The 16,001-nt window shown below is 44.0% G+C and overlaps 2 protein-coding genes and 1 long non-coding RNA gene across 5 annotated transcripts; 1 reads left to right on the plus strand and 2 right to left on the minus strand.

Moving 5' to 3' along the window:
• The first annotated feature begins 7,671 nt into the window (after positions 1-7,671).
• LOC118382299 (uncharacterized) lies at positions 7,672-13,020 on the plus strand. Of its 3 annotated transcripts, XM_052459341.1 has the most exons (8): positions 7,673-7,848; positions 8,807-8,980; positions 9,480-9,539; positions 10,358-10,508; positions 10,792-10,863; positions 11,155-11,376; positions 11,799-11,912; positions 12,576-13,020. In XM_052459341.1, exons 1-8 carry the CDS (start codon positions 7,779-7,781, stop codon positions 12,694-12,696), a joined length of 984 nt encoding a protein of 327 aa, XP_052315301.1. In that variant the 5' UTR covers positions 7,673-7,778; the 3' UTR covers positions 12,697-13,020. The 3 variants fall into 3 exon arrangements, with proteins under 3 accessions (XP_052315303.1, XP_052315302.1, XP_052315301.1); XM_052459343.1 differs by lacking the exon at positions 10,792-10,863 and having other exon boundaries at positions 7,672-7,848; XM_052459342.1 differs by lacking the exon at positions 9,480-9,539 and having other exon boundaries at positions 7,672-7,848.
• LOC127906707 (uncharacterized) lies at positions 12,074-12,582 on the minus strand. Its single transcript, XR_008062475.1, has 2 exons — positions 12,318-12,582; positions 12,074-12,281 (listed from the first exon to the last, which is right to left on the minus strand). It is a non-coding gene; the product is annotated as an uncharacterized LOC127906707 (long non-coding RNA).
• Positions 12,945-15,978, minus strand: LOC118391869 (coiled-coil domain-containing protein 96-like). Its single transcript, XM_035783344.2, has one exon. It carries the CDS (start codon positions 15,810-15,812, stop codon positions 14,286-14,288), a length of 1,527 nt encoding a protein of 508 aa, XP_035639237.1. The 5' UTR covers positions 15,813-15,978; the 3' UTR covers positions 12,945-14,285.
• Between the last annotated feature and the right edge of the window lie 23 nt (positions 15,979-16,001).

Raw genomic sequence — 16,001 nt, forward strand, 5'->3', positions numbered from 1 at the left:
TTTTTGTTTTCCGTGGATGGTCAGGTAATTTCTCTGAATCTGCTTTCAGGAGGTCATACAGGCAGCTGGCACTCCTAGAAAAGTCTTTGATGTACTGTCTGTAGTACGTGAGTAAACCAAGCATTTTTCTGAGCTGGCCCACAGTCCCTGGTCTGATTTCTTTCAATGCTCTTACTGCTTCAAATAACGGACCTGGGGTTTAAAGAGATCACACTTACTTGGTTTGAGTTTAATGCCATACTCTCTGAGACGCTGCAAAACTTTTCGCACATCATTCACATGGCTGTTGAATGTTTTACTGAAGACTAGCGTGTCGTCCAGATAAGGAATGCAGATGTTATCCCGGAGCCCTTCCAAACACTCCTCCATACACCGCTGAAAAGCTGCAGGAGCGTTCATGAGGCCGAATGGCATACGTATCCACTCATAGAGTCCCCACGGTGTCACAAATGCTGTCAGTGGTCTGCTTTCTTCAGAGATGAACCCCTGGTGATACGCTTTCCCCTGATCTAAGAGGGAGAACCAGGAATTACCACCTAAACTGTCCATGATGTCTTGGACCCGAGGGATGGGCTGGCGGTCGGGATGTGTCTTTCTGTTCAGATCTCTGTAATCTATACACAACCGGAGGGTCCCGTCCTTCTTACGAACGCACACGACAGGTGAGGAATATGAAGAGTTTGACTTCCTAACCCAGCCCTGGACTATGAGGTCATAAATGTAACCCTTCATCTCCTGATACAGTGGCCTGGGCACTGACATGTATGTGCGCTTTACTGGTTCAGAGTCCTTTAGAGAAATAGTCATTTTCAATCGTTCATTGCAGCCAATGTCATTGTCTGATCTGGAGAAGGAGTGACACTCTTCTCTAAGCATTTGCCTAACAACCTCTCTCTGCTCTTCGGTTAGGTGAGTTAAATCTACTGGTGGATCCCACTGTTCAGTAGCAGTACATGGGGTTCGAACGCTGGTGTGATTCACTGTGGCTGAGGTGACAGTTTTTTCAAAGACTTGGGCAGGTAACACAGTCATAATGGTTTGTACTGTACCGATTATTGTGCGTCCTAGCAGGGCAATGTCGTGGTCAGTGGGGTTAGAGACATCAAGCAGGATAACTGGAAAAACACCTTTACTGACTCTGACTAGTGTGTCAAAGAACTCAAGGTCATCTGGCCACTGCGGGTTCAGGTCTGGCTGGAAAAGCATTGTCATGTCATCTTTGAAAGGCTGGGAAGCTACACGGCACTCAATCTGAATGCTACTGTGTTTTGGTACAGCAACCTTCTCTTTCTTGGTTTTCACTGCGTATTCATCTGTCTGTTCTGCGCTAACAGCCTGTATAAAAGCTCTCACCTTGTTTCTTTTGAGGCTTGGGAAAGCTGTTTTTACTGTGCTGTATCGTTTAGTCTTTTCGGTCATTGTCAGGATGTGCTCGATAACATTGAAACCTATGATGGGATGAGATAGGTGACAGCCTTTCATTACCAGCACTGGGATGATCAGTTCCTTTGTTTGGTCAATTTCAGAGGCTAGACGAAAAGTTGTTTCAATCCATCCCAGGTACGGCATTTCAGTCCCATTTGCTGCAGTCAACCTTAGATCATCAGGTGAGTCCAGGATTTCTGAAACATCTCTCAGCCTTGCGTTTGGGAGAGATTCCTCTTTCCATCGTTCATCAATGACCGATACCTGAGATCCTGTGTCCCATAGAGCTTGGAGGTGGTGGCGATTCAGGTGACACTCAATAAGGCACTGTCTGCCGACTAGCGAGGTGACCTTACGGGGTGGCAACCTTGAGCTAGGGATGGTAAGGAGTGGGCATTTTTCTCTGTGCAGGAAAACCTTTCACTGGTAGAGTCAATTTTCAGGTGAGTGCATTTTTTCTTATGTTTAGTCCAATGTTGGTTTTGACATACTTTGGAACAGTACAGTGTCTCTTTACATGATGAACATTGTTTCAGGTTCTCAAATGACTCTTCTCTGGCACAATTTGCACATTTCTGGGACTTTTTGGTAGCTACGGTTAACACTCGTCCCTCAGCGGTAACCCGTTTCCGTTTAAAGGGGCCTCCCTTGATGGTCTGGCTCCCGGATTTTACATCCAGCTTGAAAATGTTCTCCACTCCCACATCGGAAGCAGTGTGTGCAGCGTGCATCTGTTCTGGCCTGCTGGCAGACAAAACACCTCCTTGGAGCTTGAGCAGAGTGGTTGGTATACCGGTTAGGTGCATATTGATGCTGTGCAGGGTCAAGTGCTTGGGACCGACTGTAGTTGCTGTAATACTGCTGCTGGGAAACAGGTGGCTGGGGGTCCCTATCTGGCCTCCTAACTGGGGGTGGGGCATAGGCACAAGGCTGTGACTGAAACATAGGCTGCTGTAATGTCTCCTTAATCTGAGCAATCTCTGCACTGAGACCTTTTAGAGAAGCTACACCTGTCTTAAGTTCAGCTAACTCTGTTAACAGTTCTGCGGATATCGTAGCTTTGGCTTCCTTCACAGGACACTTTGCAGATGGCACATCCTCTAACTGGACTACACTTACAGTTGTAGCAAGCTGTGGGGCATTAAACCGCTTTTTGTTTCGTCTTTCTCTCTCATTAGCACAAGCAATGTTAAGCTTCTCTAGCAAAACCTCATCTGATGTTTTGCTCTCTAGCAGGAGAGGCTACATGTCTATCCTGATACTGTCACTCTGGAGACCCGTAAGGACTGCGTGTAAACACATGCTCTGGACTAGGGCAGGGTCATACTTAAGCCCTGATTCTGACTCCTGGGATGCAAACAGTACTTTTTGCCTCAAATCTAAAACGCGCATCAGGAAGCTTTGAGGGGTCTCCTTGCTATGCTGTGCTTCTGAAGCTAGCTGTTTGTAAAGCTCTGTTGCACTCTTCTCTTGGAAGTGGGAACGCAGGATACATCTAAGTGTGGGAAGAGTTAGCTGGGGTTTACCTTCCAAGTAGCTGCGTAGCTGTGAGCCTGGAGAAATAGCCCTGACTACTGCGTCTACCTCAGGATATCCTCTGTTAAGTCCATTTTCAATCTGATGGGCAAGGCTGGAAAAAATCAGTTTTTCTTTTTGGCCCGGTTCACCTATCTGACCAGAAATTTTAAACTCTTTGCGCCAGTATGAGCTGGGCTGTGCATTGGGTGAGAGCGGCACGCTCCCCTGAAGATTGGCATGGTGTTGGGGCTGACGCAGAGAATCACTGACTTTGGCTGCAGTAATCTGCTCAGTTCCCACCCCTTGTTGTGGGGTTACAGTTCTCAGTTCCTCTATTCTGTGATGTGTTCCGGCTGGTTCAATATCATGGTCAACTTGCCCTGTTTTGTTATCTCTGCCACTGATCATCTCTGTCATTTCGTCTCTAAGTAGCAACAATTCCGACATGCCGCCATCTTCTAACTCTGTGACTTCCTCTCTCTCAAGGAACATCATAATGCGAGTCATTAATGCTATGCGGGATTTGTCGGGACATCTCTTCTCTGTTCGCCTGATATTTCAAGGAAATCACATATCTCTAGTAATTTGTCTTTAGTCAGGGTGTGTAATTCTCCTACTACCTCTTCCTGTAGTTCTTCCAAGGCACTTGTCATGTTGACAGAACAGGAGGAACTTTTACTGTGCAGGAGTTGACTCTGAATTAGATGGTCCTTACTGTCTCTGATGGTCATCAATGGCATCAGTTGACACGTACTTAACCACTAACTTCCAACTTCCAACTTCCCCCAAACAGCAACACTTTCCTCACTACAGCCTGCCTGAGTTGTTATGTGGAGATTTAGCTGGCTCGGAATTCAGCGACCAGGGTGTGGAAACTGGACATCTGAGCAGCAATCTCAGCGGAGCCTCCAAAAATGTTACGCCCCTGAAAACAGGGGAGAAATAATCACGAGAGTGATACGGTGTTGTATTCTCAAGTCAACATTTAGTTCAATCATTTCACAAAAGTAACACATTACATAACAGAAAAACCCATTATACAAATAACACAGCAAAATATCTTATTAACAACACGCATGTTCATTCACAATCGACATAAAATGGCAGCTACTCTCAGTACGACGCTATTCTTCACTTCAACCGAGCAGGGCTAATATTACTCTCTTCAAACTTAACTCTAACTTCCTCAAGACGTTACTAAAACACACCTTAAACACTCTTGACATGTTCGCTAGTTATAACATTTAAATTACTATTTTTATCATCAATAAAGTACCTGAAAACAGGGGAGAAATAATCACGAGAGTGATACGGTGTTGTATTCTCAAGTCAACATTTAGTTCAATGAGAAAAGACCGCGAATTTCCCCAGGAATATGCGTGGAGACCAGAGCAATCGATCTCCGGCTCATTAGTTTAAGAGCATTTCGTAGATCACAGATTAACACTTTTAGGCACCACAAAATAAAGTAATCAATATAACGTTTACACATTACTCTCACAATTCGTACCCTTTGACAGATTTTAACTTTAACACAATTATATGAATGTTATCAATCTCTATCAACTAATACTGAATGCATCTTTTTAACCTTAGATGTTTTAAGATCCTCACATACTATGAACTTACTAATACTTTTCAATTTATAACAGGCTATGAATATGTCCTTTAACCTGTCACACTTTGCTGGTTACGCTGTCTGTGATTTATTTAGAATTCAAGGCACATTTAACAAGCATGGCTACCACAGCATTCTGCAGAAATACACCATCCTGTCTGGTTTGCGCTTAGTGGGACAATCATTTGTTTTTTAACAGGACAATGACCCAAAACACACCTCCGGGCTGTGTAAGGGCTATTCGACCAAGGAGAGTGATGGAGTGCTGCATCAGATGACATGGCCTACACAATCACCCGACCTCAACCCGATTGAGATGGTTTGGGATGAGTTGGACCGCAGAGTGAAGGAAAAGAAGCAAACAAGTGCTCAGCATATGTGGGAATTCCTTCAAGACTGTTGTAAAAACATTCCTCATGAAGCTGGTTGAGAGAATGCCAAGAGTGTGCAAAGCTGTCATCAAGGCAAAGGGTGGCTACTTTGAAGAATCTAAAAAATAGTAAAAATAAAGAAAAATCCTTAAATGAGTAGGTGTGTCCAAACTTTTCACTGGTACTGTATGTTGAATACAACTTTTGTTGTGGCCTCATATGACATTGATTTTAACATATTTTAGTCATAGGAAAGGCAAGGGCATCAGGAGAATTTTGAAGAGGCTGATTACAGCCCCGTGATACTCAAGTAAAACAAAGAGGTATGGATTTGTACTGAACGGGAATAAACTCTGCAAAAAAAGAAATGTCCCGTTTTCAGGACCCTGTTCTTCAAAGATAAATCGTAAAAATCCAAATAACTTCACAGATCTTCATTGTAAAGGGTTTGAGCATGTTTCCCATGCTTGTTCAATGAACCATAAACAATTAATGAACATGCACCTGTGGAACGGTCATTGAGACACTAACAGCTTACAGACGGTAGGCAATTAGGGTTTCATAACTGTGACCCTAATTGCCTACCCTCTGTAAGCTGTTAGTGTCACAGTTATGAAATCTTCAGAACACTAAAGAGGCCTTTCTACTTACTCTGAATAACACCAAAAGAAAAATGCCCAGGATCCCTGCTCATCTGCGTGAATGTGTCTTAGGCATGCTGCAAGGAGGCATGAGGACTGCAGATAGGCCAGGGCAATCAATTTGCAATGTCTGTACTGTGAAACGCCTAAGACAGCACTACAGGGAGACAGGATGGACTGATCGCCCTTGCAGTGGCAGACCACGTGTAACAACACCTGCACAGGATTGGTACATCCGAACAGCACACCTGTGGGACAGGTACACGACATCAACAACAACTGCCCGAGTTACACCAGGAACGCAAAATCCCTCCATCAGTGCTCAGACTGTCCGCAATAGGCTGAGAGAGGCTAGATTGGGGGCGTGTAGGGCTGTTGCAAGGCAGATTTGTCAGTGTTCTGCCATGGCCAGCAAAGAGCCCGGATCTCAATCCCATTGAGCATGTCTGGGATCTGTTGGATCAGAAGGTGAGGGTTAAGGCCATTCCCCTCAGAAATGTTGGGAACTTGCAGGTGCCTTGGTGGAAGAGTGGGACAACATCTCACAGCAGGAACAGGCAAATCTGGTGCAGTCCATGAGGAGGAGATGCACTGCAGTACTTAATGCAGCTGGTGGCCACACCAGCTACTGACTGTTACTTTTGATTTTGAACCCCCCTTTGTTTAGGGACACGTTATTCCATTTCTGTTAGTCACATGTCTGTGGAACTTGTTCAGTTTATGTCTCAGTTGTTGAATCTTGTTTAAGTTCATACAAATATTTACACATGTTTTTTTTGCTGAAAATAAACGCAGTTGGCAGTGAGAGGACATTTCTTTTTTTTGCTGAGTTTATAATCACAATATGTAAAGTCTTGGTCCCATGTTTCATATCAAATCAAAGATCATTTAAAGTAGAGATAATCCATCCACTTGACAGGTGTGGCATATCAAGAAGCTGTTTTAACAGCATAATAATTACACAGGTGCACCTTGTGCTGGGGGCAACAATCGAGGAGCTGAGGATTATTTCTGTCTGTAATAAAACCCTTTTGTGGGGGGAAAAAATGTCTGATTGGCTGGGCCTATGCCCTCTCAGCCCCCCTCATGGCTGAGCCCCTGCCCTTATATGAGCTGCAACTCAGCTAAATATTTAAACTGTTGCATGTTGCTTTTAGATTTTTTTGTTCAGTATAATATTAGACATCAAATGTTGAATTGTAGACAACAAACGAGTTAACATTTGCTTCCAGCAGCCAGTGGGCCATCAACGTTTTATTGGGTAAAAGATGACACAAAATGAAAACAGACTGTATGTAAATGTTCGTTATTAAAGGTGCAATGTGTAACTTTGTGCTCATAACTTTTTGCACAAACAATCAAAGTGATCCAAGCTTCATATGAACTAAGCAGTGTCTTACCCTGGTTAAGACCCCACCTCCTCCACAGTCTGAGACACTCAAAGCAGAAATGAAACTACAGGATGCACTTTTAGCAATATCTTTCAAATATCACCATCTGTTGTCTACAATTCTGTAGTAGTCCTTTATTTCTCCAGGAAAGTCAGTTTAGAACAAATTCTTATTTACAATGACGGCCTACCCCCGGCCAAACCAGAACGACAATGGGCCAATTGTGCACTGCCCTATGGGATTCCCAATCATGGCCGGATATGATCAAGGCTTGAATCAAACATGGGTCTGTAGTGACACCTCTAGCACTGAGATACAGTGGCTTAGACTGCTGCACCACTCGGGAGCCCAGAGCAGCTTTATATCTGTTTGGTTCAACTGAATTAAAAACAGAGAACGCATTTAGTTTATTTTATATTTGTGTGATGTTTGATTACCCATACTTCTCTCCTCTGACATTCAGACAGTATGTCTGTAGTGCAAGTGTGGCCATCTCCGGTCTTGGAGCGCCCCAGTGTGTCCAACAGGTTTAATACACACTACTCATGCTTGGCTGGAACGAGTACCTAGTACGACACACAGTTGCAGGATCATCATTGAAACATTAGGGGGTGTCAGGTTTAGTTAGATAAACACTACTATAAACCTCTGACTCACTTCACTTTAGTGGGTGTATGAGTTGATCCGCCCATTAAACACCACACACATCTTCAGACACAACTATTTACCATCTGTCTCTCAGGAGAAGATCACTCACTATAAGGATCCAGACAAGCAACAGTTATCCATGAAGCTGTAGTCAGAGAGACTGTGGATGATGGGTTGTCTCGTGGTCACCGGGGTTCTACTTGTGATTCTACTGTTCCATCCTCCAGCAGCTCAGAGTAAGTTTACCATGTAGGTTTACCATCTATGTTTAGTAGGTTTACCATCTATGTTTAGTAGGTTTACCATCTATGTTTAGTAGGTTTACCATCTATGTTTAGTAGGTTTACCATCTATGTTTAGTAAGTTTACCATCTATGTTTAGTAAGTTTACCATCTATGTTTAGTAAGTTTACCATCTATGTTTAGTAAGTTTACCATCTATGCTTAGTAAGTTTACCATCTATGTTTAGTAAGTTTACCATCTATGTTTAGTAAGTTTACCATCTATGTTTAGTAGGTTTACCATCTATGCTTAGTAAGTTTACCATCTATGTTTAGTAAGTTTACCATCTATGTTTAGTAAGTTTACCATCTATGCTTAGTAAGTTTACCATCTATGTTTAGTAAGTTTACCATCTATGTTTAGTAAGTTTACCATCTATGTTTAGTAAGTTTACCTTCTATGTTTAGTAAGTTTACCATCTATGTTTAGTAAGTTTACCATCTATGTTTAGTAAGTTTACCATCTATGTTTAGTAAGTTTACCATCTATGTTTAGTAGGTTTACCATCTATGCTTAGTAAGTTTACCATCTATGTTTAGTAAGTTTACCATCTATGTTTAGTAAGTTTACCATCTATGTTTAGTAAGTTTACCATCTATGTTTATAGAAATATGTCAGCTGTTTCGGAGTTGAGTAAATGTTACAATTCATTAGATAAAAATTTGGATATACTGCTTTGTTTTTTGATTGTGTTGTTAATATCATCTTCATTCATTACATTGCTAATGATGTTAAATGATACTATAGTGTGTCGTTGAATTTATGCAATAATACTTCACATTATCTGTTATACTGACTTTGTTGAGGACACATGCTTTAAATATATTCTCTCAATCATCTGCATATGAATATGTTGTGTATATTTGCTGCTGTTGGTACATTATGTTCTTGTTACACTGCCCTTACCACAGTGGAGAGCCCAGATACAGATGTGGTGGCCGTGAGATTCGAGGAGTTTTGTCTGAAAATCTCTGATGATTCGCACTGTACAACCGCTGAACCAGAGCCCAGACAAACGGTTATCAACAAGGAGGCAGCTGAGAGCACACAACTGGCAATGTCTCCCCTGTCGGATGACAAGGAAGGTGGGTCACTCGAGCTTTGAAACGTATAACAAGATATCTTCATCCTCATCCTCATACCCCATACCATCCTCATACCAAGACCTCATACCAAAAGTATAGATTAGAGGTTATACACATTCAATCCATCACATCCTACTTTTAATAACAGATTTGAGTCATGTATCTTGCAAACTCAACTCTTCCCTCAGAGTCAGAAATGCCTGTCAATTCCTCATCACTTGCAGCTGAGGTCATTTTAGACTATAGACTATATGTTAATCAGTTCATCGTGCTGAATTGTGATACAGTTGTGAGTCAACAATATCAATAACTGATGTACTTATTCAAGGCTTCCCACCAGACAGTGGTGAACTGGGGCCGGTAGAGAGGGAAGGGTGTCGCTGCAAGACAAGGCCACTACCTAAAGCTTTAAGACATCACAAGTCATCTTCATCCATAAATCACAAGCTAATACAGGTTAGAGAAGTCCATCACATCCTACTTTAATATCTTTTATCAGATATAAACTCCACTCTTCAAATGGCTGTCAATTCTTCATCACTTGTGGCAAACTTCATGGGTAAGCTACATATTTCATTCTAAAGGCCTATTTTAATCGGTTCAACAAGCTGAATGTTTACATTCTTAGAAAAAAGGGATCCAAAAAGGTTCTTCGGAAGGCCCCATAGGAGAACCCTTTTGGGTTCCACGTAGAACCCTCTGTGGAAAGGGTCCTATATGGAACCCAAAAGGGTTCTACCTGGAACCAAAAAAACGGTTATTCAAAGTGGGCCTCCTATAGGGCCAGCCGAATAACCCTTTTAGATTCTAGATAGCACCTGTTCTAGATAGCACCTGTTCTAGATAGCACCTGTTCTAGATAGCACCTGTTCTAGATAGCACCTGTTCTAGATAACACCTGTTCTAGATAGCACAGGTTCTAGATAGCACCTGTTCTAGATAGCACCTGTTCTAGATAGCACCTGTTCTAGATAGCACGGGTTCTAGATAGCACCTGTTCTAGATAGCACCTGTTCTAGATAGCACCTGTTCTAGATAGCACGGGTTCTAGATAGCACCTGTTCTAGATAGCACCTGTTCTAGATAGCACCTGTTCTAGATAGCACGGGTTCTAGATAGCACCTGTTCTAGATAGCACCTGTTCTAGATAGCACCTGTTCTAGATAGCACGGGTTCTAGATAGCACCTGTTCTAGATAGCACCTGTTCTAGATAGCACCTGTTCTAGATAGCACGGGTTCTAGATAGCACCTGTTCTAGATAGCACCTGTTCTAGATAGCACCTGTTCTAGATAGAATGTAGTTGTAAAGCTGTAGTAGCAATACAAATAACGGTTTATCAGTTTATCAATGACCGATTGACTTTGCCACTGTTAAGGCATCCCACCAGGCCATGGTGAACTGGGGCCGATAGAGAGGGAAGGGTGTCGCTGCAAGACGTGGCAGGAACACACAACTGACCGGTCTCTTGTCAGCAGCATAGACTTCAGGTTCCCTGCAACGGACGTGTGTAACTCCACTGAGATCATGTGAGTGTGTGTGTGTGTGTGTGTGTGTGTGTGTGTGTGTGTGTGTGTGTGTGTGTGTGTGTGTGTGTGTGTGTGTGTGTGTGTGTGTGTGTGTGTGTGTGTGTGTGTGTGTGTGTGTGTGTGTGTGTGTGTGTGTGTGTGTGTGTGTGTGTGTGTGTGTGTGTGTGTGCGCGTGTGTGCGCGTGCGTGGGGTGAAAGGGTTATGACAATGTGTTAATGGTCAAAGGCCAATTGAATGGTCAGTATCTATCAGCCATTAACCACTGCTGCTATTCTCTCCTAGTGAGACACTGGCAGATGGTAGGAAGGTTTGTGTGAATACCTCTCTCACAAGATACCTTGCACCACTGTTTGGGTGAGATTGTGGGTAAGATATAATACAATATGAGGTCTTAGTTACATTTTTAGTTTCTCAATTGAAGCTTGTTTGTGCATTGTTTTCTTCATCTGATAAAATCACTTAGCTGTGCATCCTTACTCATATCAGTGGGGACTGTTCTTTCTTACTCGTTTCCAGTTTTTTTTATACATCGCTTGCATATTGTGGTAAAGATCTGACATCCTATTCCTTCCTCTGTGTCCTTGTGGTTATTTTAACTGAGCATGTAACAAACTGTAATATTTTGACATTTTCCGCATTCCCCAGGCCTTCAACTGACCCAGACTGGGAAGGGACCACAACCCCCAGCCCAAACACCTCTGCAGTATCCTTGTCCCCAACCACACAGACAGAGGAACAAATGAGCATGACACCACCAAGGGAATTAGGCATGGACTTTTTATTTGGAGATGAACAGGCACAAGCACAACCAGCACTCCCAGCACCCCCGGGACCCAATGGGTCCAAAGGACGCTTTGGACAACAGGGGTAACTAACTACAGTTGTTATTCTCAGTTTACAGTGGTCAATCACTATGTTTCTATGTCTTACTGTGGTGGGTTGTGGGTAGTAGTATAGCTATTTTACCTCCAGCCTTGTTGTACCTACCTATTAACAACAATAAACTCAATGTCTAAAGGTTTATCCTTGTTTTCATACTGGAAGAAGTATTTACAGTAAAAACACATCTTTAATGTGTTAAAAATCTATTTTAAACGTGTCTCCTCCCCTTCATCTACACTGACTGAAATGGATTTAACAAGTGACATCAACAATGGATCATTGCTTTCACCTGGACTCACCTGGTCAGACTGTCATGGAAAGAGCAGGTGTTTTGAATGTATTGTTCACTCAGTATATATCAGTAGTGACGTTGATCAAGTGTATTCCTCTGTTTCTGTCTCATGCAGGCCTGGTCTGCAGAGATGCATGTGCATCAAAAAGGAGGCCAGAAGGATAGGAAGGTTAATCTCTAAAATGCAGTTTAACGCACCCTCTTCACGCTGCAACGTTGTGGAGATTATGTAAGCTTCACTGTTGTACTTTATTATTGGACATCATTTACTCACGAGAGAGAGAGAGAGAGAGAGAGAGAGAGAGAGAGAGAGAGAGAGAGAGAGAGAGAGAGAGAGAGAGAGAGAGAGAGAGAGAGAGAGAGAGAGAGAGAGAGAGAGAGAGAGAGAGAGAGAGAGAGAGAGAGAGAGAGAGAGAGAGAGAGAGAGAGAGAGAGAGAGAGAGAGAGAGAGAGAGAGAGAGAGAGAGAATTATTGTGAAGACAGTGTATATTTGACCCGGCAGAAAATAAAAAAAATAAATGTACATTGTTAAATTTCATGCCTTTCCCTACTTTAACATCTGAAATCTATGCCCAACCATAACCCTCGTTCCTAAACCTAATCTATGCCCAACCATAACCCTCGTTCCTAAACCTAATCTATCCCCAACCATAACCCTCGTTCCTAAACCTAATCTATCCCCAACCATAACCCTCGTTCCTAAACCTAATCTATCCCCAACCATAACCCTCGTTCCTAAACCTAATCTATCCCCAACCATAACCCTCGTTCCTAAACCTAATCTATGCCCAAACTTACATTTTCTTCTTACGGTAAAACATCGACTTCATGTTGTGAATGTTTTGAGTTAACATAGCTGTTTCTTTCTCTCCCCTGTTGTCCTATGCACAGTGCAACTCTGAAGACGTCAGGTCAAGAGGTTTGCTTGGATGTCACTGCACTCTGGGTACGCAAAATCCTGGAGAAATTAAAAGTACAACCAGATTCCCCTTCAACACATCCTCCTGAATGACGCTAGGCTGATAATAAAGTTATATTTCATGAAAGATGTGTGCTCAGCACAGTATTGCTTTGGCCCAACAGTTGTTAGTAAGTAGATGTTGCTGATTATCAAAGTGCTAAATGTGTCAGCAGTTTGACACTTCTTTTTTGATAAAGATGTTTGATAAGTGACTAATTATTTCCACCCTGGCCTGTACTTGATTTGACAGGAAATTGAAATGTTTTTTTGGCATCTGATTTCTGATATCTGGACAACTATTTGCTAATGTAATTTGAATTTCACATTTTAATGACAACTTAAACGAGTTGCAAATAAACCGCTTACCAACCTTGAGTATGACAATTTCCTTCATGACAACTGTTATTATATTATCAGGGGTTGTAAATGCAAAACAACTCAAACATGTCAGCAAATAAAATAACAGACTACTTATTATACATATGTTTTCCGTCTATGACCAGTTGATGATTTCTGACTGATCATATAGACCTTGGGAGATTCTCAATTGGAAAAGTCTGTCCTCTCCTTGACTCCTCAGTCCTTCTTTCCTCCGTGACCCGGAAAGCAATAAGTGGTCGAGGAGAGTGTCAATTTGTTTGTAGGTGAACCGAGGAGTAACCCCCAGCCAACCAGACGTGAAGTTGCCCCAAGTAGACCCCGCCTCCAACCCTGCCTCCGAGTTCCATCCCCTTGGTTACTACCCTCACTTATCATGTCACCAGACTTCGCAGACTCTCCTACCTGCCTCTAAACTCCTCTCGCGTTGGATACTAAAGTGCATCCTCTGTGTATGCTCTGCAGAGGAGTTTTGAAATCTGCCACTCCCCCTTTGAATCAACTGTTGCTTACATGCACACATTTCAAAACAACACGCTACTTTTCTTTTAATCTATAACATGTCTTGCACATCTAGCCTTAGCACTTTACACGTTTCATTCTACCGCTGTAAATGTCATTTGCCTGATGACGCGTGAGTGGAGAAGGAGTCTAATTTCCTACAAGCATATTGTTTCCACGTTTCCTCTCGTCGCCTCCGCTCCTCGATTTCCACACTTCAGTTTGGCTTAGGGTTTGAGATAGGCTTAGGGTTTGGGTTAGGAATAGGGTTTGAAATAGGCTTAGGGCCTGGGTTAGGATTAGGGTTTGAGATAGGTTTAGGGTCTGGGTTGGGATTAGGGTTTGAGATAGGTTTAGGGTCTGGGTTAGGATTAGGGTTTGGGTTAGGATTAGGGTTTGAGATAGGCTTAGGGTCTGGGTTAGGATTAGGGTTTGGGTTAGGATTAGGGTTTGGGTTAGGATTAAGGTTTGGGTTAGGGTTAGGGTTTGGGTTAGGATTAGGGTTTGGGTTAGGATTAAGGTTTGGGTTTGGGTTAGGGTTTGGGTTAGGATTAGGGTTTGGGTTAGGATTAAGGTTTGGGTTAGGGTTTGGGTTAGGATTAGGGTTTGGGTTAGGGTTTGGGTTAGGATTAAGGTTTGGGTTAGGGTTTGGGTTAGGATTAGGGTTTGGGTTAGGATTAAGGTTTGGGTTAGGGTTAGGGTTAGGATTAGGGTTTGGGTTAGGGTTTGGGTTAGGGTTTGGGTTAGGATTAGGGTTTGGGTTAGGGTTTGGTGTACTCCAGTTTCTTCTTGACCCCGGCACACTTCAGTATGAGCTCTGCGTGCCTCCTCTTCAGCCCCTCCAGCCTCTCCTCCAGGTTGTCTGAGGCGTCGACCTTCTCCTCAAAGTCCCTCAGCAGGATCTCGTTGCCCAGCAGGCCGCAGCGTTGGCGCAGCTTCAGGTTGTCCATGCGGAGGCCATCCCTGGCCTGCTTGGTCCTGGTCAGCACATCCCTCTTCCTGGCCACCACCACCTCCACCTCAGCCAACTGGGCCCGCTTGGCCTGGTTCTCCATCTGCACGAACTGGAGCTTCTCCTTCACATGGGTTAGTACCTGGACTGTGCTGGTGATCTTCTTGCGCAGTTTAAGGAGCTCCTCATTGCGCTCCTCTATCTTCTCATTATACGTCTGGTTCTCTATCTTCAGCTGCTCGAAGTCGATGAGGTGCAGGCCCTCAGCGAGCATCTCCTTGGCACGCAGTGTGGCCTCAAACTTGCGCGTCTTGTTCTTTAGCTTGATATTCTCCAGGCGCACGGTGACCAGCTCTTTCTGGCGCCGCTGCTCGGCCGCCTGGATCTGCTCTACCTCGACCGCCGCCGCCTGTTTCCCAAGGCGCCGGCTCAGGGCTGTCACGGCCACGTCGCGCTTCAGTGCCATGAAAGTGCTCCACTCGGTCTCCAGCTGGCCCAGCTTCTCCTGGCTCTGCTGCCTCAGCTCCTCTGCCTGCTGCTGGGCTGCCTCCGAGTCCAGCCGGTGCTGCCACTTCAGGTCCTCCATGATGGCCATGTACTTCTGGTAGCGCTGCTCCTGGTCCGACACGGCTTTCTCCTTCTCAGGACGTGCGTCATCACCTGTCTTCTTGCGGAAGTACTCCACCAGCTTGATCTGGAGCTGACCGTTGACCTGGCTCAGTTTGTCCTTCTCCGCCTGCAACTCATAAAGGAAGTTCATGTACTCTTTGTAGTCGATGCTGGGGCCCGTCTCTTTGGTTAGAAAGGGACCCTTTTCCTCAACCTGCACGGAACTCTCCCCTTCGGGAGTCCCTGGGTCTAGTTTTGGCGGTCCGTCTTCATCGTCATTGTTGTTGTCGACATCTTCGAGTGTGAGGCTCCCCTCGCGGGAGAGACGCTCCCCTATTAGAGGCTTCATCTCCGGGACCTCTCCCTCTTCGAATGTCTCACTCGTTGGTAGGTTGGGTCCTGTGGGTGACTCATCTCCAGCGCCCTCTCCTGGCTCAGAAGCGGCTGGGTTCCCTCCCTCTGTCTCAGCTGAGATACCCTCTGTTGCCTGTTCCCCTAAAGCTTTTTCAGACTCTTGCCCACTCTGCTCCACTGCTACCACCTCCTCAGCCTCATCTGTAGCCATGTCAGCTTTATTCTTACAGTAATCGGCATTAGTGGATTTGCCCTCTTCTGAGGGCTCTTCAGCTGGTGTATGCTGGAGTTGCTCATCGTTCTTCAGCTCTGTGTTTTCAATGTTGGGATTGGACCCAGGGTCATTCTCTTTCTGCTCTGCATTCCCATCCATGAGAATGGGAATTTAGTTTAAGTATTTCTGGCTAAAAACAAGCTAGAAAATCAGATGTCAATTAAGTCCCCGGTTGTAAGGCAACATTCAAATAGATGTTTTCTAGGATAAAACGAGGTCAAGAAATCCTAAACGAGAACTTCACACATAAGCAACTGTTCTTTAATGAAACCATTTGTGTTTTGAGTT

The sequence above is a fragment of the Oncorhynchus keta genome, chromosome 13, assembly GCF_023373465.1.
Source record: "Oncorhynchus keta strain PuntledgeMale-10-30-2019 chromosome 13, Oket_V2, whole genome shotgun sequence".
Taxonomy (NCBI): domain Eukaryota; kingdom Metazoa; phylum Chordata; class Actinopteri; order Salmoniformes; family Salmonidae; genus Oncorhynchus; species Oncorhynchus keta.